A 27,464-nucleotide genomic window follows, 5' to 3' on the forward strand; every position below is an offset into this window, starting at 1 on the left:
TGGTGCAAAGAACAGCACGTAGAGTAAGAGGGGGGACATTATCACTTTAAAGGTGCTTTAACCCCCTAGCGTCCCATGACTTATCTGATGTGTCATGGTGACACGGGGGGAGTTCAGAGAGGGGTCCCGCCGGGTACAGCCGAGAGTGCCTCTAATAGCCGGCACGGGTCCCGTTGCCGCGCCGGCTAAATAAGCATCTAAGTGCAGCTGTCAAACCTGACAGCTGCATTTAGATGCTTTGCTCCCGGTGTCCCTGGTGTCTAGTGGGACAGATCTCCATCCCACACACCCGCGATGCGATCGCAGGGGGGAGATCCATTCTTCTGGCTGGGCCGGAATTCGGCATCGCAATGACGCTGATCCTGGCTTGGCAATACTTTGCACTGGCCTGCAACAGGCCAGTGCAATGTATGACCGATCTAATGCATCTTTGCTGTGTATATACTATTAAAGCGACTCTGTACCCGCAATCTGACCCCCCCCAAACCACTTGTACCTTCGCATAGCTGCTTTTAATCCAACTAAATGCCACTCTACATGCTGAACATTGCACAGGTCCTTAACGATCCAGCCCGTGTGCCCATGGGCTGCCACAGGTGGGGAATAGGAGGCAATCTGCATGGAGCATTCCTAATGATGAAGAGGGTGGGGAGGAGGGACAGAGGGGTTGTGCCAGCCTAATGCATACACAATCGAGGCCACTCCAGTAAGGCACAGAGCTGCCAGTTTAAAAGTATAAAATTTTAGCACAATAAGTGCATCACCTGCCAAACGGACCGCAGGACAGATCTTGGATTAAAAGCAGGTATTCAAAGGTGTTTTGGGGGAGTCATATTGTGGCTACAGAGTCTCTTTAAATTATCACATTCCTGATCTCGCACGGTAAACGGGGTCAATGGCAAAAAAATTCCAAAGTGCTAAATTGCGCATTTTTGGTTGCATCAAATCTAGAAAAAATGTAATAAAAAGCGATCAGAAAGTCGCATATGTGCAATTAAGGTACTGATAGATGTACACATCATGGCGCAAAAAATGACACCTAAAACACCCTCATAGACCAAAGGATAAAAGCGCTATAAGCCTGGGAATAGAGCGATTTTAAGGAACATATATTTGTTAACAATGGTTTGAATTTTTTAAAAGCCATCAAATTAAATAAAAGTTATACATGTTATGGTGCGTTTACACGTAACGATTATCGTACAAATTTGCGTGATAACTATCGAATTCGAACAATAATCGTACGTGTAAATGCAGCGAACGATCATACGACGAAGGATACATCGCGCATTTTGATCTTTCAACATGTTATCAAATCGTCGTTCGCAAAAAATTCGCAAATCGCTCAGTGTGAACAGTCGTTCGCCGATTTAACCAATATGTGAGATAGGCTTAAGCGTTCGCAAAACGATCGCACAATGTTTTTTCCATACGATATATCATACCGTCTAAACGCTGCTCGTTATAAAAAAAAAAAGTTACTCCGACATCGTGAATCGTACAATCGGGCCGGCCAATTATTGTTACGTGTAAGCGCAGCATTACATATCTGTGTAATTGTAACGACTTGAGGAACATACATAACAAGTCAGTTTTACCCCAGGGTGAACTGCGTAAACACTAACTCCCTGAAATGAAAACAAATTCCTTTTTTTTTTTTTTTTTTTTTCAATTGGACAGCGCAAATGATTTTTTTTCCCAGTTTCGCAGCATATTTTATGGGAAAATAAAGTCTGTGATTGCAAAATACAATTGGTGTCGCAAAAAATAAGGACTCATATGGGTCTTTAGGTGAATAAATGCAGGCGCTATGGCCTTTTAAACATAAAGTGGAAAAAGCAAAAGCGAAAATTGGCTTTGACCTTAAGGGGTTAAAGTAGTCTTATGATGATTATAATTATGCAGCCTCAATTCCCCCCCACATCTAGGAACTTACCACCAGGTTTTAGTATGAACAACTAGTGGGACCCCCACCAAAAAGACTGCATCACGCAGTGGGAATACCCAGAGAGACTGTCACTTATTTTATGTTGCGGTTATTGAGGGCAGCATAAACTAGTGACAGACACATCAGAATGATGCATTGTATACACCATGCTATGTAAGAATACAGACATGTTTTTCTAAGTCTGGACTAGTGATGCACGATGCACCGAAATTTCGATACTACTATCGATATTCGGGGCAAAAAAAACTGTTCGTACCAGGATTTCCTGGTATCGATACTTTCTATTAACGTATTAACATAACGTATAGTGCAAAGAACATGGCCGGCGGCTAGCTGAGCGCCGGCCATGTTGTGTGTGCTGCCCGCCCGACTCACCAGCTCTTGCTCTTTGCTGCCCGGTCCCCTGTGTCGACGTCCCCCCGGCTCACCAGTTTCTGCTGCCCGGTCTGTGAACAGGAGCGGGGCGCTGCAAAGTAGGTCAGAGTGGGTCAGCATGCCACAATCCATGTGACACTGTCGGGGTTAACTCACTACCCACTGGCCGACCTCTCCTTTGCAACCCGCCGGGTCTGCCCGGGTAGGGCTGCATGCCTCTGTCACCATGGGGCGGTATTCATACTGAGCTGTGCTCCGCTGTGACTCCCGACCCCCGCACACAAGCCGCAGCCTCCTTACTACTTGCTTCTTGTCACTGTACATCGCCTTCTGTGAACGGAGCGGCTCGGATGCTGCTGACACTTAACAGCGGTATCTACACAGTTAAATAGCGCTGTCAAGTGTCAGCAGCATCCGAGCCGCTCCGTACACAGCAGGCGATGTACAGTGAAAAGGAGCAAGTAGTGAGGAGGCTGCGGCCTGTGTGCGGGGGCCGGGAGTCACAGCGGAGGGGTAAGGGAGGGGGAGTGACGCCGGGACCGGGCAGCATGGAGCAGAAGAGGCTGAGCCAGGATGTGAAGGTTCTGCTTCAGTACAGCTATTACTATCCCCCAACATACTATACTAGTGCTATGGGTGAGCACTAGTATGGTATGTTGGGGGTAGTCGTTGTATGGCTGACACATAACACTAGTATAGTGTCAGCCATACAACCACTACCCCCAACATACTATACTGTGCATCTGCCATACGATTACTCCCAACATACTATACTAGTGCAATGTGTCAGCCATACAACTATTACCCCCAACATACTATACTGTGTCAGCCATACAACTACTACCCCCAACATACTATACTGTGTGTCAGCCATACAACTACTACCCCCAACCTACTATGCTGTGAGTCAGCCATACTACTACTACCCCCAACTACTATAATAAAAACAAAAAAGGGGTAAATATTGGCTTCATAGCCTGTGTAAATGCATGTTTAAATGATCACCTTCCCTAAAATGTTACATTTGTAAAGTGTAAGTTGTAAATAAAAAGAAACATATATTGTACCTTTGTAATAGTACCGACCTGAAGAATATAGATGACATGTCAGGTATATTACATGGTGAACATTGTATATGCAGTCGGGGGATGGGGGGGGGCACTTTATAAAATTATTATGGGGGGGTTATACGCTAAGTATCGAAATGGTATAGAGTATCAAAATAAAAATAGTTTGTATTGGTATCGAACTCAAAATTCTAGTATCGTGACATCCCTAGTCTGGACAACCCCTATAATCCATGCTCCCAAACTTGTTTGCTTGGCCGTCCTGACTGTATTCAGGGCAAAGAGGAGAGACTGATGGCTGTCTATGGTGTTTGGCCAACTTTTTAAACTGAATAAAAATTTGTTCAGGTTTTTTTTTTCTTTATCTTCCTAGTTAGCACCTCTTCTGTTACTTGTGCTACCTAACATGTCTGGTCAGTTCTGCTCATTTTTACAATGTGTGTGGTTTTTTGCTTCTAAATTAAAAAAAAATATAAGAAAAAGAAAATCCTAAAGCCAAGGTACACGTTCACATGTAGTTAAGTTGTGACTTTGTCATAACAATGCTGCATGTTTTGACAAATCTTGGCAAACCTGCAATAAAACTACACCTCAACAACGGCAGTATTTCAGTATACCCTTTATAGACCGTTCCCAACTAGCCATCGAAATGGCAAATTCCCTGTGAAAACGATTGTATTGAAGTCTCCTTAAGAAGCACAGGCCGTGAAGACCTAGTGAGTGCCATCTATTATAGACCACATAAATAGCAAAATGTTTAAAGAACACTATATGCAGAAAAAAAACATATTAAAATTCTGTCCTTATTGACTTAAAGGGAAAAATACCTTGGAAACCTGGCTTCTGAGAGCTGCTTTAGGTATTTTTATTCCGGGAGTTCCCAATGGAGTGTGAACGGCCTATGAGTCCTCACATACTTTTATGGTGCTCTCTTCAAGGGGAAACATTACCATTTTTGGTTTCAATCTCTTCCTTTTTAAAAGGGTTTTTATTTATTTATTTATTTATATATATATATATATATATATATATATATATATATATATATATATATATATATATATATATATATATATATATATATGTATGTATATATAATGTAAAAAATTTTAACAAATTATACTATAGTTATTTGTTTTCTGCTTTTGGAGTTTTGCAATGCCTCCCTACTCTACTCTCATACCTCTTTGCTTTCCCTGATGACACACTCCCCCCTATAATGTTCTTGTCCTGTAAGACAACTGGCTGCACCAGGAGCCTCACCCCTCTGCCCTGTCTAGAGAAGGACAAAAGGATAATTTACGCACCTATTACACGGGGCGATGAAGAGGAGCTGTCACTGCTTGCTTGCTCCTCATTCCCTGCTTGCTGCCAGCGCTATGACACGTGGTAGCAGCGAGAGGGTGAGTACAGGGGAGGCCGCTGGGAACGGCAGGGGGTCTGCCCAGGTGATCGGCAGCAGCGGTCTGCAGCTGCCGCGCCTATTCCACGGATCGACTGCAGCAGATCGCTGTTATCTAAGTCGTTTGCAGACAAACGACTGCAATGATCAGCTGACATTGTTCATGTTGGTTAATCGTTGTCTTCTATTACACAAGATTATTATCGGCCGTAACAGCCAATATCAGCTGAATATGGCCAATAATAGTTTCGGCCTTTAGTCACCTGTCAGCTGAAGCAGATCAGCTAGAGCTTAACACCTGTGTGGTTTGTAGAATTCTAAAAGACTTTTGCTTCATGCGGACAATTGGTATACTGTGAGGATGATTATAGGTCTTGCTTTACTGTTATCAGTCATTTCTAGGTTTACAGTTCTTTATGGAGACATGGTAGATGACATCAGGATGATCATCTAAGCTTGACGTCTGTGTACAATGTCATTTATAGGGCCGAAGCAGCAGCTTTCCTGGGAGACGGCGACCCCGAGGAGGTAGTGGAGCTGGTAGCAGAGGTAGAGGCCGATCGAGATTAAAGTCTACAACCTCTTCCATTGAGACTTTACCGGTGAGGTTTGCTGCACCCAAATTCTCATGCTTGTGGTTATTCTGTGACCCTCTTACCAGGCTGGTGGCACAGTTGAAAAGCTATCAGTGAAGGCATTTAGAACATACCTTTGGTTGCGTATGTCTGTGTTTTTTTATTTTTATAAAAACATACTTTTTATTTTTTTTATGTGGATAGTTTTAGAGGCGGGGCCTATTCTTTCCTGGGCCCTAGCACTTCTACGCCTCACTTGTATGTTGCTGATTATGCAAGTGATAGATATACAGCAGGTAAGACATACCAGTGCTAGAGCCCAGGAATTGATAGGCTCCACCTCTTTTACACTATTCAGAGTCAAAATAAAGGTGTAAATTTTTAATAAAAGTTTTGTTGCCATTGTCTGCGTTTTTGTTTTGAAATGCTTTCATTGATATCTGTCCAGCGGTTTCACCAGCCCAGTACAGTCAGGGGGTCACAGATTCACTTTAATGGGGACCAACAAATCTCATGTATGGAGGAACGAACCTCTCCATGTGTTGTTCATGCTTACCAGAAATTGTTAGCATATAAATGCCTTATGAAGTGTATTTATTTTTAATCAATTCCTAATATATCAATATATGATTTCGATAAATGTATCAATATGATTTCTGAAGACACGTTGCCGTATTTCTATGCAGTCTGCTTTGTGAGATCTTGGTCATGATCAGTGGATATTTTTTAGTGTTTCTAATTTTATATCGATTAACCTCTTTATCAGATGGTGGATATTGAAGGCTCTCCAGGAAAAGAGGAGGAAGAGGAGGAGGACGATACCATGCAAAACACAGTGGTGCTCTTTTCCAACACAGACAAATTTGTGCTTATGCAGGTGAGGTGGTTTTGCTCACTGGTTAGTTTGTAACTTCAGTCCCTATAAATTCCATTCTAATGTGTCTAATTCTTTTTCTTATTCACTTAGGATATGTGTGTTGTTTGTGGCAGCTTTGGACGGGGTTCGGAGGGACATCTTCTAGCATGCTCCCAATGTTCCCAGTGCTATCACCCCTACTGTGTAAACAGTAAGGTATAAGGCTTTTTTTATACTTATTCTTAGTTTTCCTGATCAAGTTTCAGAACAGTGTGTATATTAATGTAAATTTTCTTTACATACAGATTACCAAGGTGATGCTACTAAAGGGCTGGCGGTGTGTGGAGTGCATAGTCTGTGAAGTGTGTGGTAAGGCCACAGATCCTTCCCGATTGCTGCTCTGTGATGACTGTGACATCAGTTACCACACATACTGCCTCGACCCTCCTCTGCACACAGTACCTAAGGGTGGATGGAAATGCAAATGGTGAGTGACATCTTAAATAATATACTGCTGTGGTTGTCTGCTCATTTACAGCCAGTTTTACTTTTATTGCTTAAAGCGTTTAAAAAATTTTTTAGTACAGGCGATTTTAAGAAACTTTGTTATTGGGTTTATTAGCTAAAAATTGAATTTTTATCATGAAAAAGCAGTTTGAAGCTCTTCCCCCTGTCTTCATGGTTTTCCTATGGAGAGTGGGAAGAGAGGCACCAAAACAGGACAACAAAGAGTTAATTAACAGCTACATCACCGGCTATCTCCTCTGACAGTCACCACTGACCTCTCTAATCTCTGAATAGCACTCTGAATTGCTCCCCGCTGAGTAACCCATCCTCTGCTGCTGAGTAATCTCCCCTAGAGTCTGCTTTGTACCTCGACACTGCCTCTGTTTACTTTTCTAGAAGATTCACTGTTCCTGCTCTCCTTATGTTCCAAACACCCTGCAGCCAATCACTGGCCTCACTAATCTTGTGCGGACTACCACTGATGTCAGTGCTTGCCAGGGTGGCCTGTAGCTGATGATCTCATCGTCTTGAGAGCAGAGAGCACGTCATGCATGGAGTAGTAAAACCAGCACCTTTCAACATCTCAGATATGCAAGTTCTGCAGTGAAATCCACTGAGATACTATGGCCTATGGGCTCTACATTCTCACCGCGGATTTTCATTCCGGTGACAGAATGTAGCCACGGCCTACTTCGCTCAGCATCTGTCAAGCTATTAAGAAAATACATAACCTGTCCGCCCTCCAGCTTGATTCCCTGGCTCCCGTGTCACTGAGCCTTCTGCTCAGCCACTGTCCTGCTGCAACCACTGTTTGGCTGAGCAGGACGGCAGTGACCCGTAAGGTGGAGCGCTGATGGGTAATGTATTCACTTGTTAGCTCGGGAGATGCTGAGTTAAGTAAGTTGTGGCTACATTTTTGCACCAGAGTGAAATCCACTGCGATATGGTACATGTGAAGGCACCCTTAGTGCCCATTCGCACTGGGGAAATTCAGATTGGAACTCTGCTCTCTGCTCAAAGAATTGACGTGTCATTTCTTTGAGCGGAAGTGTGAGACATCACGTTCCTAGTAATGGTTGGCGATAATTGGCCCGGTTTAGAAGGACCTTGACACTCTACAGTCAGTCATGACAACGCCATGCTGGGTAGAGAGACTACCTTTTGACGGGAAATTGTCTACTTACCGTTTCCTGGGCCATTTCACACTTGTAAACTTTTACCTTGTGGTACTTGGAACATGGTACTTGGCCATGCTTTTAGGTCCTGCAATGTAAACATGCAGGTGCAAGAAATGGCCAGATTATGGTCACTAGTTGACTGTGTTTGGGCCATTAAAGTAAATGGGGGCCATAGCCAGTACACTTTAGTATACATGAGCATCTTTTTTTTTTTTTTTTTCCTCTTCACAGAATGACAATTTTTAACACAGAATATGTGGAAATCGCCCCTTAAAGGGGTCAAGCATTGACTTGCATGCTACCTTCAATTTGTCACATTAGATTCTTTCTTCCTTGCATTTTTATATTTGAGCTTCCCTCTGACAGACTCAAGACACAGTAGCAGAAAGAACTGACAGTTTTGTGCTGCAAATAAACACATATTACATCTTTTTCCTTGTGACCACAATAAAAGGGTAAATAGAGCTGGAAGTGTAATTATCTTGTTTCTCTTGCAGGTGTGTCTGCTGCATGCAGTGTGGATCGATCAGCCCAGGATTCCACTCAGAATGGCAGAACAACTATTCACATTGTGCACCTTGTGCTAGTTTGGTCTGCTGCCCTGTTTGCCACTTAAACTATATGGAGGGGGATCTTTTGATACAGTGTCAAAACTGTGAGAGGTAAATAATGGCCGATGGGCAGCAATCCTGCTTTTTTCCATCATCTAAACACTCCTAAGCTATTTTCTTTCTCTTATGGTGATCAGGTGGTTACATGCGGTTTGTGAGAATCTGTTTACTGAAGAGGAGGTAGAGGAAGCAGCAGATGAAGGCTTTCACTGCACAACTTGTCAGCCATTCATTGTAAAACCAATTGGTATGTAGAGATCCGAATCCAGTTTCCGTTATGTCATTGTTGTGGGTTTTTTTTTCCTCAGCAAATAAGCGTTAAATCCTCTTTCCCCCTTTACCTGTGTTCTACTAGTTCCGATAATCCTTCCACCAAGTCCAGTTAAGGTGAAAGAACCAGGTGAGTTTATCCATTTTGTCTGCCTCTAAGCACAAAACTTCCTTGTAAAAAAGGGCTGTTTTTGAGTTTGTGGATTATGGTCATACTTATGTATTTGCAGAGCCTCAGTATTTCCGCTTTGAAGGTGTCTGGTTGACTGAGGCGGGTATGGCCCTGCTGCGTAGCCTCACGTTATCGCCTCTCCAGAAAAAGAAACCAAGGCGGTCCCGACTGAGTACTGGCGGGGAAATTTTCCTAGATGGTCCTGAGCATGGTACATGTGATGACAGGAAGGAAGGGGATGCAGAGTGTGATGAACAGAAAACAGATGGTGAGCCCTGCTAGAGATTGGTAGTGCAGCTACTGCATATCTGTGCCATGAGCGCATTGCCTTTGGCTGATCTTGTAAACCTCTGATTTCTTATAAGACTTGTGTATCACTTTGTGATAGGTGGCACTAATGAACCCATGGAGTGTGAAATTAAGCTAGAACCTCCTGGTACCCCTGAGCGTGAAGCCGGAGGCGAAATAGAGGCAGTGAAAGGGGTTGAAGATGCAGATGATGTAAAGAAGAAGAAAAGAAAACCTTACAGGCCGGGTAAGGATAGAAAATTATTTGTGCTTTGAAAACAGATTTTCACTTGAATAGTTTTTTTTGAGTAACCTTACATTATTGTTCTTTAGGAATTGGTGGCTTTATGATTAGACAGAGGAAAACACATACGCGGTCAAAGAAAGGGCATGCTGCATTTTTGGAGGCTTTTCGTGAAAACCAGAACCAAGATGTTCACCCTGATGATGGTAATTTCCTTCAAGCTTGTATGTATAGTACTTAGCTTATGTCGTAGTGCATCATACGCCGTATTGGCAGCAGTAATACATTTTTCAGATGTTTCTTTTTGTTGCTAAGGCCTTGATCACATGATGGAGTTTTCTTGCATATTTCCCATTGATTCACCCTTAAAATCTGCATCATGGACAAAATAAGTGATTTGTCATATGTTAATGCTGTACTTAAATGGAAGCAGAATAGCACCGTTGTATAGTCCAAAACTGTGGTATAGAAAGTAAAAATCTGCAATGGAATTTATACCCTATGAATTTTAATCATGGGGTAGAAGTGTAACGTGACTCTTCATTATCCACAGCCCCTCCAGAGACTCCTGCTGAGGGTGGCCCTGAGCCAGGGACAACAGAGACAGATGAAAAGAAGAAACGAAGAGGCAGAAAAAAGAGCAAACTTGAGGATATGTTCCCAGCATATTTGCAGGTGAGTCACGGCACACTTGCATTGATCATTCAGGAGTCCATGATGTAGTTTGTCCCTGTGAGTATTAATGTGCTTCCACTTTGTAACATACATAAAGCTATACTGTCATTTGTAATAACTTTTGACATGTGTCAGACATGTAAAAAGTTACTGATCACAGCGCATCTCACTGTGATTATAGTTATAATGTTAAGGCAGCTCTCTACAGCACTCAGTATGGAATAACAAGACCTGGATTATAAAATATAACCATTATACCCATATATATATATATATATATATATATATATATATATATATATATATATATATATATATATATACACACTTACAGGAGACACCAAGACCTTCCACTCATGGGCATCTTCATGCCTTTTAGCATCAAAATGTATATGCACCCATCTTAGACTGCAGCTTCCAATGGGTCCAAACAGCAAGTCTTTTCTAGGTCTCCAATGCTGACCACAGAGCGTTTTTTCCAGTGTCCACTTAGTTTAATTATTGACCAATGGGCAGTGGGGAGTCCCCTAAGAACTGGAGTTGTGACAGCTCTAGTTTTTAGAGCAGCAGGAGTGGCCAGGGAGGTGCAAACCCCCCTCAACTGCAGCAACACCAAAACATGCCCCTGAGGACCTGTACCTTTTGCCATCTGAACAGTAAACGATCCTTAAAGGGGTAGTCCACCAAAAAATTTTTTCTTTCAAATCAACTGGTGCCATAAAGTGCCAGAGATTTGTAATTCACTTCTATTAAAAAATTTTAAGTCTTCCAGTACTTATCAGCTGCTGTGTGTCCAGCAGGAAGTGGTGTTTTCTTTCCTGTCTGACCCAGTGCTCTCTGTTGCCTCCTCTGTCCATGTCAGGAACTGTCCAAAGCAGGAGCAAATCCCCATAGAAAACCTCTCCTGCTCTCCAGACTGGAAATAATACAACTTCCTGTTGGGCATACAGCAGCTGATAAGTACTGGAAGGCTTGAGATTTTTTAATAGAAGTAAATTACAAATCTCTGGCACTTCATGGCAGCAGTTGATTTGAAAGAAATTTTTTTTTGGTGGACTACCCCTTTAAGGTGTTAAGGAGCTATTTTTTTTATTTGCACATTTATCTTGGGCTCAGTGCGGTCATACCTTTTTTATTTGTAAGATCCAATGCTTTTATTTCTCTGATTTCTTTAAAAAAAATAAATAAATAAAAATTTCTCTCATCATTTTAGCTACTTATTTGCATATGAAACAAATATCCCACTAACAGATCTGGTCCTCTCTCCACAGGAAGCATTTTTTGGCAAGGAATTGATGGAGCTCAGCAGGCAAGCGCTTCTTGCTGCTCGTCCTGTACAGCAAAAGGCAAAAAATGTGCAGGGTATACCATGTCCGACATCTGGAGCTGCTCCAACTACTCAGTTGCCCCAACAAAACACAGGTAGCGACTAACTTTCAGAAAACATTATAAACCATTTTACTGTAATGGGTTATTGTCTCTTGTAAAATTTTCTGCTGATCTGCAATTTAAATGCAAACCGAACATATCCTTGTCACTTAAGTAAAACCAAAACCATATGCGATATAAAATGATTCAAATGTGGAGTGAACCTGAACTTACTTATCTGAACACCCACACCACAATCGATCAAACCCTTTGACTAGTCTGTGTGATAAGAAATGTTTTATTGTTACACACTCAAAGTTGTTACCAAAATGAGGATGATTGTATACGACACGTCCTGTGTCAATGAGGATGGATAATGTCAATTATCTGATTTGTTTAAAGTTTGGACAATTTTTTTTTTTTTTTTTTTTTTTTTTTTTTCCCCCTGCAGCTGCCCCTAGTTGTACGTTGCCTCATGAAGATTCTGACAGCAGTGAAACAAAGCAAGAAAATTCAGGTTAGAACTACAATATAGTGATAACTTTTTTTTTTTTTTTTTCTCCTTAGTTTATGCATGCTTAATAAACTGATTATTTCAAGCATGCTTTTTACAAAGTGCTCCATTGTTTCCTCCTTAAACATTCAGGTGACTGTTATTGCTCTAATTATTTATTATTATTATTATTTATTTTTATTTATTATTATTTATTATTTGGAGACTTTTGCCTGAGACCCTTGCAATTTCTAAAGGTGTTTTTTGGAAATGTTTTATTGATGGCCTTTATTTGGCAGAGGTTATCATTATCTGATCTATAGAGGATCTGATACTTGGCACTTTGGCCGTTTTGCTGTTTTACACAGCACTGTGTGCCCCCCTACACAGTGAATGGAGCTGGAAGTAGACAGCACTGACCATTTTGTAGGAGTTCTGTATGGTTACTGCAGCTCCCATTCACTTTAATGGGAGCAGAGCTGCATTAACTCTGCACAGCCGCTATACAATTTATGGAGTTGTCTGCCTGATACTTGATGTTGGACCCTCATTGATCTGTTATTGATTGCCATTCCTGAAGGTAGGCCATCTATAAAAGTCCCAAAAAAATCTTTTAATTCCTAGCTAGTACCTGCTCTACTAATGAAGCAGAAAGGTCTCAGGCTTCTCTGTGGCACCCACCCAGTGGTTATACCAGATGACCTCTTATGTAGGAACATTTGGAGGTGCGAGTCTGTGGCCTTGTTCACACGTCCCGTAATCTACGGATCTGTGTTTCTGCACATGATCAGTAGACACAAACCAATCCTGAAATAAAAAGGGACATGTCCTAGTGGGGACCCACATTTTATGGGTGGATGGCGGGAGGAATCTAAGGACATGAAAAGAAATACTGAAATACTGAACGTGTGCATAAGGCCTGTGTCTATATGTAATTGGCCGCTGTTCCTAATGGGCAATATTAGATTACCAGTATACAGAGCCATTGGTATTCGCCAAATTGAATGTTTAAGGTGGAAATGTATAATAAATGTTACGTCTGGGGATTCATTGTCAAAGACCAGATTTGGAGTACTGACGTGTTTTGTAAGCATGAGCAAAACGTGTTCGATAAGAAAGGAATAGAAGGGTAATCTATAACCTATTCCTATGGAGATCTACACTTAAAGAACTAACCTGATTCTTTGATTGCGGATTTTGGCTAGAGTCTCTCTCTCCTTTCCTTCTGCCTGTTTTCTTGAGACATGGGCATAGTTATTTACCTGCCCTCCCCCTCCCCGCAGAGGATACGCCAGAGACTGGGGCCCCGAATGTTGCTGTTGCTGCTTCTCACACTGGAGAGAGAATTCTGATGCCTCTGCCAGAGGGAGCCCTCGGCTCGGATCTGGATAAAATCTCCACGGAGGGTTGGTCTCTCACACTTGCCCTAAGTTTCCTTTATTTTGTGATGTGTTCAGTATGCAGCGGTAGAGAACGCCTCTGCATCAGGTCTTTCTGGACCTTTTCCTTGCTGCACATCAGCTGTCACCTTCCCTATGTTGTAATGTGACTCTGTATTAGTCATTGCTGTACAGCAATGTGTCCTTGTTACTGTCCTTGTTCTAGTCAAATGAAATGGCTCTAGAGTGTCTCTACCATATTTCTTGGTTGTGTATTAGATACAGCAAGCATGTATTATGTGCCTTATTTTACATGCCTAACTACAGGACTAACCCTGTTCTTGTAACTTTTTTTTTTTTTTTTTTTACAACATTTTCTCAGCCCCAACTTTTGTTTTCCTGGGATGTTTTTATTGATGGCCTATGCTGAGTACAGGCTACTTTCAGTCTGGTTTAACACCAGACACCCCTGACAATGAGCAGTAGGCCAGAGCCACTGCAGTGGTATATGCAGTTGAAATACAGAAGCAGACTGCACCGTACAATTGGTAGTGGTCATTCTAGGTTATTGCTACTCTGCTTCTGCTATTAATAAAAAGTTAGGAAAAAACCCTGAAGTTTAATAGCAATTACCAGCATAGTTACTATATGCTATGTTGTAATGTTTGTAAATTCCTCAGTAACGCCTGGTAAGGCTTATGCTTAAAGCATACTGGTATACTACTATAGATGGCATGTGGGGAGAATGGGTTACTGATGCACTGGCTTTGCAGCAGTATCACAGGGACGCAGAGGTATAGCGTCAAAGAAGCACTGGTTTAAGCAGTGAAACTACTGGTTTAAGCAAACTACTGATGCTGACAAGCTAAAGAGAATTGGGATCACAACAAATAATAGGTTACATCACAAAACACGCCAGCTACAGCTGTCCACAACTTAATGTGGTTGGCGTAAGGACCCCTCCTACAGTCCTAGCTTGCATATTGACAGAGGCTCTTGTTCGCATAGCACTATCTAAGCACCAACCCCACCTGTCTGGTTCAGTGATGATCTCTGCTAGAGACAGAATCCCCCTAACAGACTGTTAAAGATGAGCAAACTTGCAGTACGTTTACTTTCTGCATTTGTCTTCTGGTGACTGGAGAAGATGGATGCAGCCCGAGGTCTGCCAGGAGAACATGGATACAGTCATGGGCCCTATCTATGTTTTTCAGGCAGTCCAGCTACGGGAGTAATTTTCTTTAAATTAAGTTCACATAGGTTTTCATTTTTAGTGTGTATTTTGCTGCAAGATTTGTAAAACACCTAAAGTATATTAGATACCTATGCAGAATTTTTTTTTTTTTTTAATGCTTATTTTTTTTATATGGGCATTGTAGCAGACATGTGGATTGTTTCAAATTTTAAAATTTTTGTTCAGTACCTAAAAATGTATAGCAATTCCTGTAAATGTCAGCAGCTGTACCAATGTACACTTCAAGTACCTTTTTGCTTTCTATAACAAAGATTGGGCTCCTTTTGAGTTCTGACTAGAGATGAGCGAACCTCGAACATGCTTGAGTCCATCCGAACCCGATGGTTCGGCATTTGATTAGCGGTGGCTGCTGAACTTGGATAAAGCTCTTAGGTTGTCTGGAAAACATGGATACAGCCAATGACTATATCCATGTTTTCTACATAGCCTTAGGGCTTTATCCTAAAGGGGTTGTCCGGCGCTAAAAAATTATTCACAGAATAACACACATTACAAAGTTATACAACTTTGTAATGTATGTTATGTCTGTGAATGGCCCCCTTCCCCGTGTCCCACCACCCCCACCCGTGTACCCGGAAGTGTGGTGCGCTATACTCACATGTCACGTGCCGACCACGGCCTCCGATCCTTAGCAGTGACGTCTTCTTCGGGCGGACGGCGGATCTTCCCGAGTGCCGGCCGCCCTCTGCAGCGTCATCCGAAGCTCAGCCGCGATTGGCTGAGCATAACTGTGCTCAGCCAATCGCAGCTGATGACGTGGCCGCGTCATCAGCCGCGATTGGCTGAGCACAGTTATGCTCAGCCAATCGCGGCTGAGCTTCGGATGACGCTGCAGAGGGCGGCCGGCACTCGGGAAGATCCGCCGTCCGCCCGAAGAAGACGTCACTGCTGAGGATCGGAGACCGTGGTCGGCACGTGACATGTGAGTATAGCGCACCACACTTCCGGGTACACGGGTGGGGTGGTGGGACACGGGGAAGGGGGCCATTCACAGACATAACATACATTACAAAGTTGTATAACTTTGTAATGTTTGTTATTCTGTGAATATTTTTTTAGCGCCGGACAACCCCTTTAACTTCAGCAGCCCTCGCTAATCAAACGCCGAATGATTGGGTTCGGATGGACTCGAGCATGCTCAAGGTTCGCTCATCTCTAGTTCTGACTTTCCATTACGTAAATAAGAAATGGTCTTCAGCCATTGTGTCCCCCCTTCCCATTTCCTTCTTTGTGGTCAGTACATTTGTGTAAAACTATGATCCCTTATTTTCACTGGTTTGTTTGTTCTGATTGTAAGGCACTTCTTTTCCACCTCCCTTATTTACACTTGGACTCGTAAATCAGGACAATTCTAACTCTGCTTTGTGACCACAGAGATACCCAAGATGGAGAATACAGACATCCAGCAGCTGTTAAAGGATGTGCTCGGTACCCCTGAGAGTGATCAATCTATTAATAGGCCGGCTGGTAGAATCGAAGGGCACATGTCAACAGGATCTGTAACCCAGGGTCCAAGACCCTTTGTTCAAGGTTTAACAGGTCAGTTACAGATTCAAATGAAAAGGTGTATAATATCTTAAAGAGGACCTGTCACCCCATGCGCCGGGGTGACAGGCTCTCGACCCCCAGCTAGATCCCCTTATAGTTACCGCATGTCGCAGAGTCCCGCTGCCGGAGCCGGTCCCGGGACGGAGATATCCCGGTGAGAAGCCGGCGCACGCGCTGTGGAGATGGGTCCTGCGTCCATAGAGAATGAATGGAGCCGGACTCATCTCTGCTGCGCGCGCACGGCTCCATTCATTCTCTATGGATGCCGGGCCCATCTCCACAGCGTTAGCGCCGGCTTCTCACTGGGATATCTCTGTCCCGGGACCGGCTCCGACAGCAGGACTCGGCGACATGCGGTAACTATAAGGGGATCTAGCTGGGGGTCGGGAGCCTGTCACCCTGACGCGGGGGGTGACAGGTCTCCTTTAAAATATATATTTTCTAATATTGTCTGTGCCACAAGGGCTTTTTTCCGGGAACAGAATCTGCAATATATTCAGAAATTGTGAAAAGATGTTCTAAAATAGCACCCTCTACCACAGTACCTAATTGAAGGCTATATACACATGCATTTTTAAAGCCCCTTCAATATATTATATCAAAAAGGATGAACACAGAGGATTATCTGGGGCATGTAAAAATGTAATGTTCTTTTAGTGCAAACTGTCAGCTTCAATAGGCTAGAGCAGGACCACCTTGTTGTACTCCTTATAGGTTTGTTTACACAGACAGATTTATCTGACAGATTGTTAAAGCCAAAGCCAGGAACAGACTATAAACCAAGAACAGGTCATAAAGGAAAGATTGAGATCTCTCCTTTTTTAAATCCATTCCTGGCTTTGGCTTCAGTAATCTGTCTGTGTAAACATGCCTTTAGCTGCAGCCACTGACAGCAATACTTCCTGCACCTAATGGCAGCCTGCTGGAACCCAAGTGTGATTTCAAAAACGGTGTTGAGTCTCCTGTCTGAGACTAGGTGGTTGCATTTGTGCACTGAAGCTCCATTGATCATCTGTGGGAGCCACTGAAGGTAGCCAGATGCTGTAATGGACCATCTCTGGTGGCTCTCGTAGAGATTAAATAGAAAGGCACCTGCTTAACTACCACGATATCTGGAGACTCTGGACCCCATTCTCAAGATCATGGTGGGGGCCCTAGCATGATAACATGTTCTCATACACTTTCCTGTCCTATGGACACATTGTAAAGCTGGGACAGTCTCTTAAAAAGGATTTTTGTCGTATGTTACAGCAAAAACTAACATTGTACTGTTCCAGAGTATCTCCAAGTTGGCACACTTGTACTACTGTCAGATGAGAATCTCTAGTTTTATGTCCATGGTGGCTGATTTGTGTAGTCTGTTTTAGTGATTGAAAGACTTGTATTTTTTCAGGTGTGACCCTTTCTTCTAATGTTCAACTGGATCCTTTTTCTCCATCTGGCTTCTTGGACTCCAGGTAAGTGCAACTAATAGAATTGATTCCCTCATCTCTACACATTATTAGTCATTTCATTCTAGTCTCCAGAGTAAAACTGGATATAGTGAAGTTAGGGTGCTTCAGGCCTGATATTTAGGCACATTAATAACAGTACACCCCTCTTAATTTCTCATCTTGAATCTACAGTGTTCAACTAATGGAAATGTAAAGTTATATAAGGGTTATTTTAATCCGGTCACCTTTGTTTTTCCCTTCCTAGGGACAGGAGTGGTCTGTTCAGTCCCGAGCACTGTGACACTGATGGCTCTATGACTACAGCCTCTACCCCCACGACACCCACCACTGAGGGAGAAAATGATGGCCTCTCCTACAACCAGCGCAGCTTGCAACGATGGGAAAAAGATGAGGAGTTGGGAGAACTCTCTACCATATCTCCTGTTCTGTACGCAAATAAAAATTTCCCTAACCTAAAGAAGGACTATCCAGGTGAGTTGAGGGTCTTGTATGTGCAAAATGGTAACTGTAGAAATAGCAAAAAGTTTATGGTTTAGTCAGTTGACTCACTATTGAAAGGGCAAGTTTTTATAAAAAAAACAAGCTCTGGGCTTCATGTTCTAAGGCTTAGGTGGTGGTTAAATCATTCTCCGCAGCTGCATTATTTGTTTCTCATGTACTTTCCCCCCATTTTGTGCTGTTCAGCTCTTTACATTTCTTTAGGGGGGTCTTATATGGTGACTGACAGTACTGTAGATCTATAGGCTACCAGCCAACAACTGAATACCTGTTAGTGTATTCTTGCATATTTTTAGTACTGTGTTTTATTTTTTATTTTTTTTAGTGGAAAGTTATGATACCAAAATAAATCCACAGTGATGCTAAATGAGCAAACCTAATAAGATTCCCTGAGAAGTCTCTAGTGCAGAGAACTAGGCAGATAGTAATAGAACAGATTTACCAAGGCACACACTGCCTAACAGACAAAAAACAACCGCTCTATAAACCTACAGAGGCAGCTTGTGGACCCATAAGATATGAGAAGTTAGGTTGCTTTACTGGAGCAATGGCAGCTAGTAGCTTAAACTACAAACATTTTTTCAGTGTAAAAACAGCAACATTTTTAATGGAAGTAAAATATACTTTGGATACTGCTCACATATACTTCACAATGACCAGAAGTTGTATGAATAGTTGGTTACCATTAAAATGTTTAATGCTGAGCTACTGTCTTAACATGTTAGACTGGTCGAGTCGATGCAAGCAGATCATGAAACTGTGGAGGAAAGTACCAGCCCAAGACAAAGCTCCTTACTTGGTGAGTTTTCAATTATAATTTTAAGTGAATCGTCTATTCTTGATTTTATTTGTTATGTTTGTCTTAGGGTATGTTTGCACACAGCGCATGCACTGCGGATTTCATATAAAAGAATCCCTAGGTAAAATCCGAAGCATGTAACCTACTAGTTTTAATATTCAGCTTATTCTTCAATCATTGAACACAATATAAAATCAACATTAAAATCATAAACATTAGATCCAGAGTGCTGGGTGCAGATTTCAGGCAGAGACACTGATTACATGCTTTGGATTCCATGCAAAAAATGTGCAGCTCATATGCTGTGTGAACATATCCTTATTAAGTCAGAGATCACCAGTTGTCTATCCGTGCTAAGATTTAGCAGTAGTTTAGTTTTTTCTTTTTCTATTTTGTTTCCTACAGCAAAAGGCCAAAGACAATCGTGCAGCACATCGTATTAATAAGGTACAGAAGGTAAGGGACTACTTTTTACATAGTAATTTGTGGTCCCAGTCTTATTTGCTGCTTGGTATTCCTAGTAAATATATTTAATCTAGTCTTGTATGGCCACTAAATTTTAGTTCTAGGGAGTTCTATACAAATCCCTTGCCAACTAAACTTTCTCTCAACTCAATTGCAACACAATACATTAGCATTAACTATTAAACTGTTTTTGACTATCTTTCAAAAATTTTTGCAGATTTATTTTTAGTTTGGCATATCATATAAATATATATATAGTAATAAGACCACACTGCATAATACTATAGTTGTCTATACATTACATTCTACCTTGTTATTATATACATATATTTTTTGCTTTTGGTCTTTATAGCAGGCAGAGAGTCAAATTAACAAACAGTCCAAAGTGGAAGGAGTACAAAAAGCAGAGCGTCCAGTTCTCCAGCTTCAGATCCCCATGCATCCTGGTTCACAGTCTGGGGCAAGCCATGACTATCGAGGTGCAGCTTCAGCAGGACAGAATATGTACATGTCTAGTGGCTCTGCAATGTCTACCTCCTCAGACTTGTTTCTGAAACCTTCTTCAGCAGGCACTCCTGGAGCAGAGTCATCTGCTGACATGTTCTTCAAATTGCCTCCTCAGTCTCCATCTCAGGAGCACTTTCCTAGTTCTCCTGCATATTCATTGGACTCCCGTTATCCGTCTTCCTTGACACAGTCACCAGTCTCTGCTGGGGGGTTTCAGACTCTTTCTGGGGCAGAGCACCAACCTGCACTGAATACACAGAATGCTGCTCCGTGTGTGGATTATCCTTCCCGTGCAACCACTCCTCATCAACCAGAGCCATTTGTTAAGCCGCGATATCCAACTGGATCTCTCGACAACCTTTCGTTGATAGGAAGCCCTAGCTCAAGGCCTTATCAACAAAACGAGTCCTCCGGCAAACCTGAAATCATGATGTCCCCTACACGATACAGTGATCCTAAAAGACAGACTGATGGAATTCTCCTTCATATAAAAAAGGAAGACGTTGGCCTTGGATCTCCTGGCTTTCCACACAGCGCTGGTTCTGATGGAACACCTGAGATGAAATGTGATGTGTTTAAAGCGCCCCTGACCCCTCGAATGTCTCAGTTAGAGCCTCACAGTCCTGCTCCATCACATAGGGAAGTTCATATGCAAGCACAAATGACGTCACCTCAACATCATTCAGAAATGTACAGACAGACTTCAGCAGCCTCATACAGTGACCCTTATTCGCAGCCTCCATTAACTCCTCGACCTCAGCCTTTAGAAGGTAACATGTCGAGTAGACCTCTGCCTTCTGACCCTTTTACTCGTGTCCCAACAAGCCCCCAATCCCAGGGAAGTTCCCATTCTCCTCTGACTCCTAGACCATTGTCAACTGAAGCATTTTGTCCATCACCTGTTACTCCACGATTTCAGTCTCCAGACCCATATTCCCGTCCACCTTCTCGGCCCCAGTCACGAGATCCATTTGCCCCACCTCATAAACCTCCCCGTCCTCAGATGATAGAAACTGGCTTTAAACCAACCGGACAACTTTCTCACTCCACTCCTGGCAGTGCAAACTACCAACAATCTCTAGATGTTCACCAAAAAGCTCAAGTAAGCCAACAGCAAAGTTTATTTGCTCGTTCTCCTGGGGCAAGTGTCTATCAAAGTTCTCAGAACCAACTATGCTTCACTTTTCCTCATTCTCCTGGAGATGGTGTCAAAAGCTCTCCCTCCCACCAGCCTCATGCAACTCCCACCCATTCAATAAACAGCCATTTTACCCCAAACAAGCCACAAATCTACACTTCTCCAAGCAACAGTGCCCCTTCCTCTTTCCACCCCGCAGGCAGCCCACACTCCTCTGGAAACAGTAGCACTTCAGAAGCTTATGTTCAGTCCCCACTGCGACCCCCTTCAGTTTTACCCCAAGAACCATCCTATCAGTCTCCAGTCACTAACCAGCGTGCAGGTCTCAATTCTCCAGCAGAAAAACCCAGAGAAGATATTGCTGCTATCCCAAATGCTCTTGGCAGTACTGGGCGGGATGTACCAGAACTACAAGGAACAGCTGATTCTTCTCTAAGCAACCTAAGTCAGTCCGAGCAAGAGAAACAAAGACAGGTGTGTGTCTTTCTATTGAGTTTGATGATAGAATACAGAAATATATAGAATAAATGTTACTAATGTTAACTTATTCCTATTCATTTAGCGTCAAAGATTACGAGAACTCCTCATTAGGCAGCAGATCCAGAGAAATACCTTAAGACAGGAAAAGGAGGCTGCTGCGGCAGCTATGAATTCTTCACAAACTGGGTGGAGTGGAGAACAGAGTGGACAAGGCTATGATCAGCCGGGTCGGGTAGCGATGTATACTCCAACACAGGTAAGATGACTTTTCCATTGTCTTTGTTCTTCAAATAATGGAAAAGATTATTCTAATCTTTTAAAGGCTTAGCATATTACTTGGGTAACCCCTAACTTCACGACCTTAGTGCTGTGTCCTCTTCGATAGTTATTCCTGACTAGTGGGACTAAACCATTCATTGTCTTGTGAACTGCAGCACGGCCCCGTTCAAGTGTAGGAATAAATGCAACACAATACACCAGTCCCTTCACTCTTTATGGTCAATGGAAGTCTGATTTGTGGAACAGTGGTTTCAAAATGATGATCTATCCTAGCAAAGAGGGCATACATCTTTAGGGTCCATTTACACAGAAAGATTATCTGCCAAAGGTTTGAAGCCAGAAACAGACTATAAACAGAGATCAGGTCATAAAGGAAAGCCTAAGATTTCTCCCCTTTTAAATCCATTCCTGGCTTTGGCTTCAAATCTTTGGTAGATAATCTGTCAAATAATATTTATGTGTAAATGGACCCTTAAGAGTAACAATGACATAGAGATGAGCGTGACTCTGATGGTGCGTTTACACAGGCAGATTTATCTGACAGATTTTGGAAGCCAAAACCTAGAATGGATTTGAAAAGAGAAGAAATCTCAGTATTTCCTTTATGACCCGTTCCCAGTTTAAGGTCTGTTTATGGCTTTGGCTTAAAAAATCTGTCAGATAAATGTGCCTGTGTAAACGCACCATTACATGCTGGAGTCTGCTCTTGAATCACCATTTAAGTATCTGCGGCTGTCTAACTTGAATGCTGCCCTAGGGAGTCTTGGAAAACCTGGATACAGCCTATGTAATAGCGTTAATCTCTACAAATGTATTAGAATTCATGCTGATTTGTGTGAACAAAATTATTTTTATTTTTATGCAATGCAGGAAAAGGGTGGTCTTGGAGTGATCACTGCTTCCTCAGGGCCAACAAAACTTCCTGGACAGGTAGTTGCTTCAACATCCTTTCCACAGGAGGAACGTATGAATACGCCTTTGCCTTCTGCATCCCCTGTGTCTGTTGATGGGTCTGCCAGGTAGGCTTAAAATCCTATTTACATATTGTACTGACACTGTGCCTCACAGATGTGTACACTTAGAGGACTTCCTTATGAGGTTGTCTGCTAGACTGTCCTGTTTAGTATGAGTGATCCAGGTTTTATATTATAAATAATAATCCATTTCTCTGTGTTTCAGACATTCGGCTGAAGGAACTCAAGCACTGTTTTCAAGAGGCTCTTACTCTGATCAACAGCATGTATGGCAATCACAAGTCACAGGACAAAGGACGTTGGCACCAGTTCGGTTTCCAGAAGGGAATAGGCCACCTTCAAGCCCAACAGTGAATAGTGCAGGTGTAGTTCGTCTGCCATTTCCTGGGGATCAGGTCACTGTTGGCGGAGCACCTTATATTGAACTGCGCCATCATGGGCAAAAAATGCCTATTGGAGTTCCCTTTTCACCACCTGGCCCTCAGAATAGGCCTCGTTTCTATGTGCCAGGTGACGGTGCCAACGCAAGTGTAATAACAGGAGTTATGAGAGGGGATGGAAATTCATTGCAAGTACCTGTAATGAGAAGTTCTTTGATGCAACCTCAAAAAACGTTGCCCTCAACACTTCCTCATGCAGGAAACGTAGGTGTCTCGCAGGCTATACAAACTAAAATTGCATCGACAACAGATGTTACGCAGCAGCAGCAGCCACCTACTGTTCCTCCACAAACCAATCCACCTTCTGAAGGCTCTAAGGAAGGATCAGCTCCTGGCCTTGCAGGTGGGAGGGTCCAGTGTGACGATCCTCCAGAACTAGATGTCGATTTTGATACCCATAAAGACCTGGAAGATGACGATCTGGCTAATTTAAGTCTTGATGTAGCTAAAGCCGATGATGATTTGGACAATCTTGATAATCTTGAAACGAATGACCCTCACTTAGATGATCTATTAAATGGAGATGAGTTTGATCTCCTTGCATATACAGACCCAGAGTTAGACACTGGTGATAAAAAGGACATATTCAATGAGCATTTGCGCTTGGTAGAGTCTGCAAATGAGAAAGCTGAAGAGGAGGCATTGCTTAAGCTAGAGCCAGATGTAACGGAGGCAAAAAAGGAAAGCCTTCCGAATGAGTTACAAACTAGTAAAGACTTGGAAATGACCAAAGATCGACTACGAGGAACTATGGGGCTGGATTTGGGTTCACGTCTTTCTGGTGGTGGTAGTAACACTTCTCAAGTTCCTTCTATTGAGGAAATAAAACAGTCTGCATATACAGGGGATTTAAAGCCAAAGCTAGAAGACAGTGACCTGAAGACCAACACTTGTCAATTTTCCGGTAGCAATTCCATTAATGTTAAAAATGAAACTCCTCAAAATACTGGGAAAGCTTCACTTGGAGCAAGCTTGTTAAAGCCAGGAGCTAGCCTACATACAGGCAACACAAATTCTGTCCAAACAAACAGTGCGTCCCTCTTCCCTAACAAGGATTCCTCTGCTGCACCTAGTCAAAGTAGTCTGATGCTGGGGAAGTTTGAGTTGGATGAAGGAACATTGGGCTTGCCATGTGCGCGCCATTCTCCTTCAGATGATCTGGATAAGATGGAGAGTTCTCTCGTAGCTAGTGAACTTCCTCTTCTTATTGAAGACCTTCTTGAACATGAGAAAAAAGAACAGCAGAAAAAACAGCTGTTGTCTGCCCAACATCCAGAAAGTGCTCAGCCTCATGCGATGATCAATACTGCAATGTCTAACCAGCCAGGACCTCACCTTCCACAGGACAGTCATCAAGCAAACCTTGTAGGACTTGGAATTGTGCCTAGACATCAGGGGATAGGATCTACCCAACAACTGCTAACTCCTCAACAGCAGATGCAACAGAGACTTGTTGGTGTACAGGCCAACTCTACCCTAGAGACTCCCATGCATGTTTCAGCTAACCAGACCCATTTACTTAGTGGTCAGCACTTGTTACAAGCCAGTGGACCCCAGCAGCAAGCTCTCCCACCCAAGCAAATCATGGGGCAACAAATGGTCATAAAGCAACAACCAATGGTTATGCAGCAACAGCCGCAGCAACTGGCCAATAACTTTTTCCCTGACACAGGTATTCATTAAGAGAGTGAATCTAATGATGTAATTTTATTAATAATATTTTATTATTTTTTATTTATATAGTGCCAACAGATTCCGCAGCACTTTACAATTCTGGGGGGTACATACATAGACAAAAATAGACATTACATAGATCTTCATATAATTATTCATACATGAGGAGTGAGGGCCCTGCTCGCATGCATTACATAATATCAGGAGGGGGTGCGAGACAAAATGGCAGAGGGGCAAAATGCATCATTGATACAATGGTATGGCCATCTTTATAAATAAGGCAGTGCAGGTAAAGGTGAGTGAAACAGTCACTAACCAATGCCTGCATGTGTAGGTCTAAGTGCTTAAATGTGTGTGTGTGGACCAATTTAGGGAACCTGGTAAGCCTGCTTGAACATATGTGTTTTGAGGGCACGTTTGAAGCTTTGTGTATTGGAGGTGAGTCTGACAGTCTTGGATAGTGCATTCCATAGAACTGGTGCAGCTCGGGTGTACTGGAGATGGAAGTGAGGTGCGGATCAAAGTGGTGTTAGTCTTAAAGTGGTGTTAGTCTTAAGTCGTTAGTGGGGCGTAAGGCACGGGTAGGACGGTAGACAGAGATGAGGGAGGAGATATAGGGAGGTGCAGCACTGTGGAGAGCTTTATGGGTGAGCAGGAGGAGTTTGTATTGGATCTTGTTTCATAGGGAGCCAGTGTACTTTTGTACTTTTATTAGCTGGTCGCTGGCCCTTCCCTACTTATGAACATTAATTCGGCAGATAATCAATCCATGTAAAGGGCCCTTTAGGCTTTGTTCACACAGGGTTCACTTTTGGTGTATGCGCCTTCAACAGGGTGGTATGTGACATCATACCTCTCTTCTAACTGTACAGAAAAGTGCAGCAGACTGCACTACTATTATCTAGTGGGGCATTAAAAAAAAAACCACAATGTATGGTATACATGAGAGTATTCTGCACTGTGGCAAATGTTGCCCACAGTATGGCTATAGAGAGAGAGAGATATGTCTGTCACCACTCTTGCTGTATACCTCTGACATATAGCATGAATGTGGTGTGAACATAGCCTAAGGTATGTGGCAAAACCACCAGTTTATTTTAAAGGCTAGTGTGGGGTTCCTCTCATAGAAAAATACATCACTAGGTATTATAGAAATCTGTTTTAGCAAATATCTGACACTGACAATCTGTTTATAATGGGTTTTGCTGTCCGTGTTTAGCTGTATCACAAGAAAAAGGGATACTAATGATTAATAATAAAATTGATACAGATATAAATATACAATTTCTGGGTCGCAAGATGCTAACCAATTAAACAAAAAAACAAGACACTTGCCTAGGGTAGATGCAGAATAGGACTGTCTTATCTTAAGTAGGGTAAACAACAATGCAACAACTACATTATCTCACCTTTAAAGCTTTAGGCTGGGGTTACATTTTTTTCCCCATTCTAGGCAAAAAAAAAAACTGTAGTTTTGTTCATCTGTTTTGATCATTTATAAAAAAAAAAGGATCAAAATGCATAGTTTTATTTTTTTAGCGTACACAAAAATATGGTCGACCACGTTTTTGTGTACGCTAAAAACGAAAGCTTTTTGATCTATTTGCTTTTATAAGGGGAGTCAATGGCAAAAAACGATGTACATAAATGCATCTATTTTTTTTTTTTTTTTTTTGTTTCTACATAAAACGCATGAAAGAACAGATTGCCAAAACTCATTGTGAACCCAGCCAAAGTTATAATTTAAAAACTACCGTAATTCATTTACACTCTAGATATTGGGTCACTTTTAATTAACTTGTTTTCTATAAAAAAAATTGCAGATCTTGATAAGTTTGCTACGGAGGACATTATAGATCCAATCGCCAAGGCCAAAATGGTTGCTTTGAAGGGAATAAAAAAGGTGATGGCACAAGGTAGCATTGCAGTCACTCCTGGCATTAACAGGTAACTTTTTTATATTTCTGGTTCTCTTTTTGATTTAGTCAATAGGATATGTACCCTGTGACCTAGGAGCCTTTGGGCTAGGGCAGCAATAAAATAAAGTGTGTTTTTTGTTTACGACTTGCTGTAGCACAACTGTCAACTCAAGAGATCGGTGTACTCGGGGTGTCATGCATTCATGTTTGTTTTCTGTATGGGGCTATTGTGTGCCATAAGTTGCCCGAAACCTTTGTTTAAACAATGTCTCTTTATTCAGGCAACAGGTATCTCTCCTTGCTCAAAGGCTTGGTGTTCCAGGAGCCACTGATTCTACCACCCAAGGTCCTGGAACAGGAACTGCTCAAGTAAGTATTAGGATGGAATTACCAATATGTTATAGGTGAGCTCCGGCCACTCCAGATTGTTCTTAGTAATAGCTTGTTTTCACCATGAAATAAGAATGCTGAAACCTCTTTTCGTTTAGCAGTGATGTGCCATTCCTTTGTCGCTCTTACTAAAAATGTATAACTCCATAACCAACTGGGTATTACTAGTTATCTGTCACTATCCAATCAGCTGACAGTGCCAGACAGTGTAGGGACATGTAGGCTTATGGCGAGGT

At 42.4% G+C, this 27,464-nt stretch overlaps 1 protein-coding gene across 5 annotated transcripts in view; it reads left to right on the plus strand.

The window, feature by feature from the left end:
* The window catches only part of KMT2D (lysine methyltransferase 2D), a 93,412-nt gene that overhangs the window by 41,093 nt on the left and 24,855 nt on the right, over window positions 1–27,464 (plus strand). For 3 of the 5 annotated variants that reach the window (XM_069970091.1, XM_069970095.1, XM_069970092.1), the window contains exons 12-36: window positions 5,278–5,394; window positions 6,134–6,244; window positions 6,335–6,439; window positions 6,529–6,710; window positions 8,406–8,570; window positions 8,657–8,766; window positions 8,875–8,919; window positions 9,020–9,229; window positions 9,350–9,496; window positions 9,583–9,699; window positions 10,047–10,168; window positions 11,440–11,590; window positions 11,988–12,053; window positions 13,313–13,435; window positions 16,038–16,202; window positions 17,605–17,668; window positions 17,910–18,136; window positions 18,889–18,962; window positions 19,368–19,418; window positions 19,780–21,546; window positions 21,635–21,808; window positions 22,702–22,850; window positions 23,011–24,917; window positions 26,743–26,866; window positions 27,120–27,207. In XM_069970091.1, the coding sequence (XP_069826192.1) occupies window positions 5,278–5,394; window positions 6,134–6,244; window positions 6,335–6,439; window positions 6,529–6,710; window positions 8,406–8,570; window positions 8,657–8,766; window positions 8,875–8,919; window positions 9,020–9,229; window positions 9,350–9,496; window positions 9,583–9,699; window positions 10,047–10,168; window positions 11,440–11,590; window positions 11,988–12,053; window positions 13,313–13,435; window positions 16,038–16,202; window positions 17,605–17,668; window positions 17,910–18,136; window positions 18,889–18,962; window positions 19,368–19,418; window positions 19,780–21,546; window positions 21,635–21,808; window positions 22,702–22,850; window positions 23,011–24,917; window positions 26,743–26,866; window positions 27,120–27,207 (6,561 nt within the window). The remainder of the gene's footprint in view (window positions 1–5,277; window positions 5,395–6,133; window positions 6,245–6,334; window positions 6,440–6,528; window positions 6,711–8,405; window positions 8,571–8,656; window positions 8,767–8,874; window positions 8,920–9,019; window positions 9,230–9,349; window positions 9,497–9,582; window positions 9,700–10,046; window positions 10,169–11,439; window positions 11,591–11,987; window positions 12,054–13,312; window positions 13,436–16,037; window positions 16,203–17,604; window positions 17,669–17,909; window positions 18,137–18,888; window positions 18,963–19,367; window positions 19,419–19,779; window positions 21,547–21,634; window positions 21,809–22,701; window positions 22,851–23,010; window positions 24,918–26,742; window positions 26,867–27,119; window positions 27,208–27,464) is intronic. The other 2 variants (XM_069970094.1, XM_069970096.1) reach the window with 2 other exon arrangements.

This window comes from Dendropsophus ebraccatus, chromosome 5 (genome assembly GCF_027789765.1).
Source record: "Dendropsophus ebraccatus isolate aDenEbr1 chromosome 5, aDenEbr1.pat, whole genome shotgun sequence".
NCBI classification, from domain to species: Eukaryota; Metazoa; Chordata; class Amphibia; order Anura; family Hylidae; genus Dendropsophus; species Dendropsophus ebraccatus.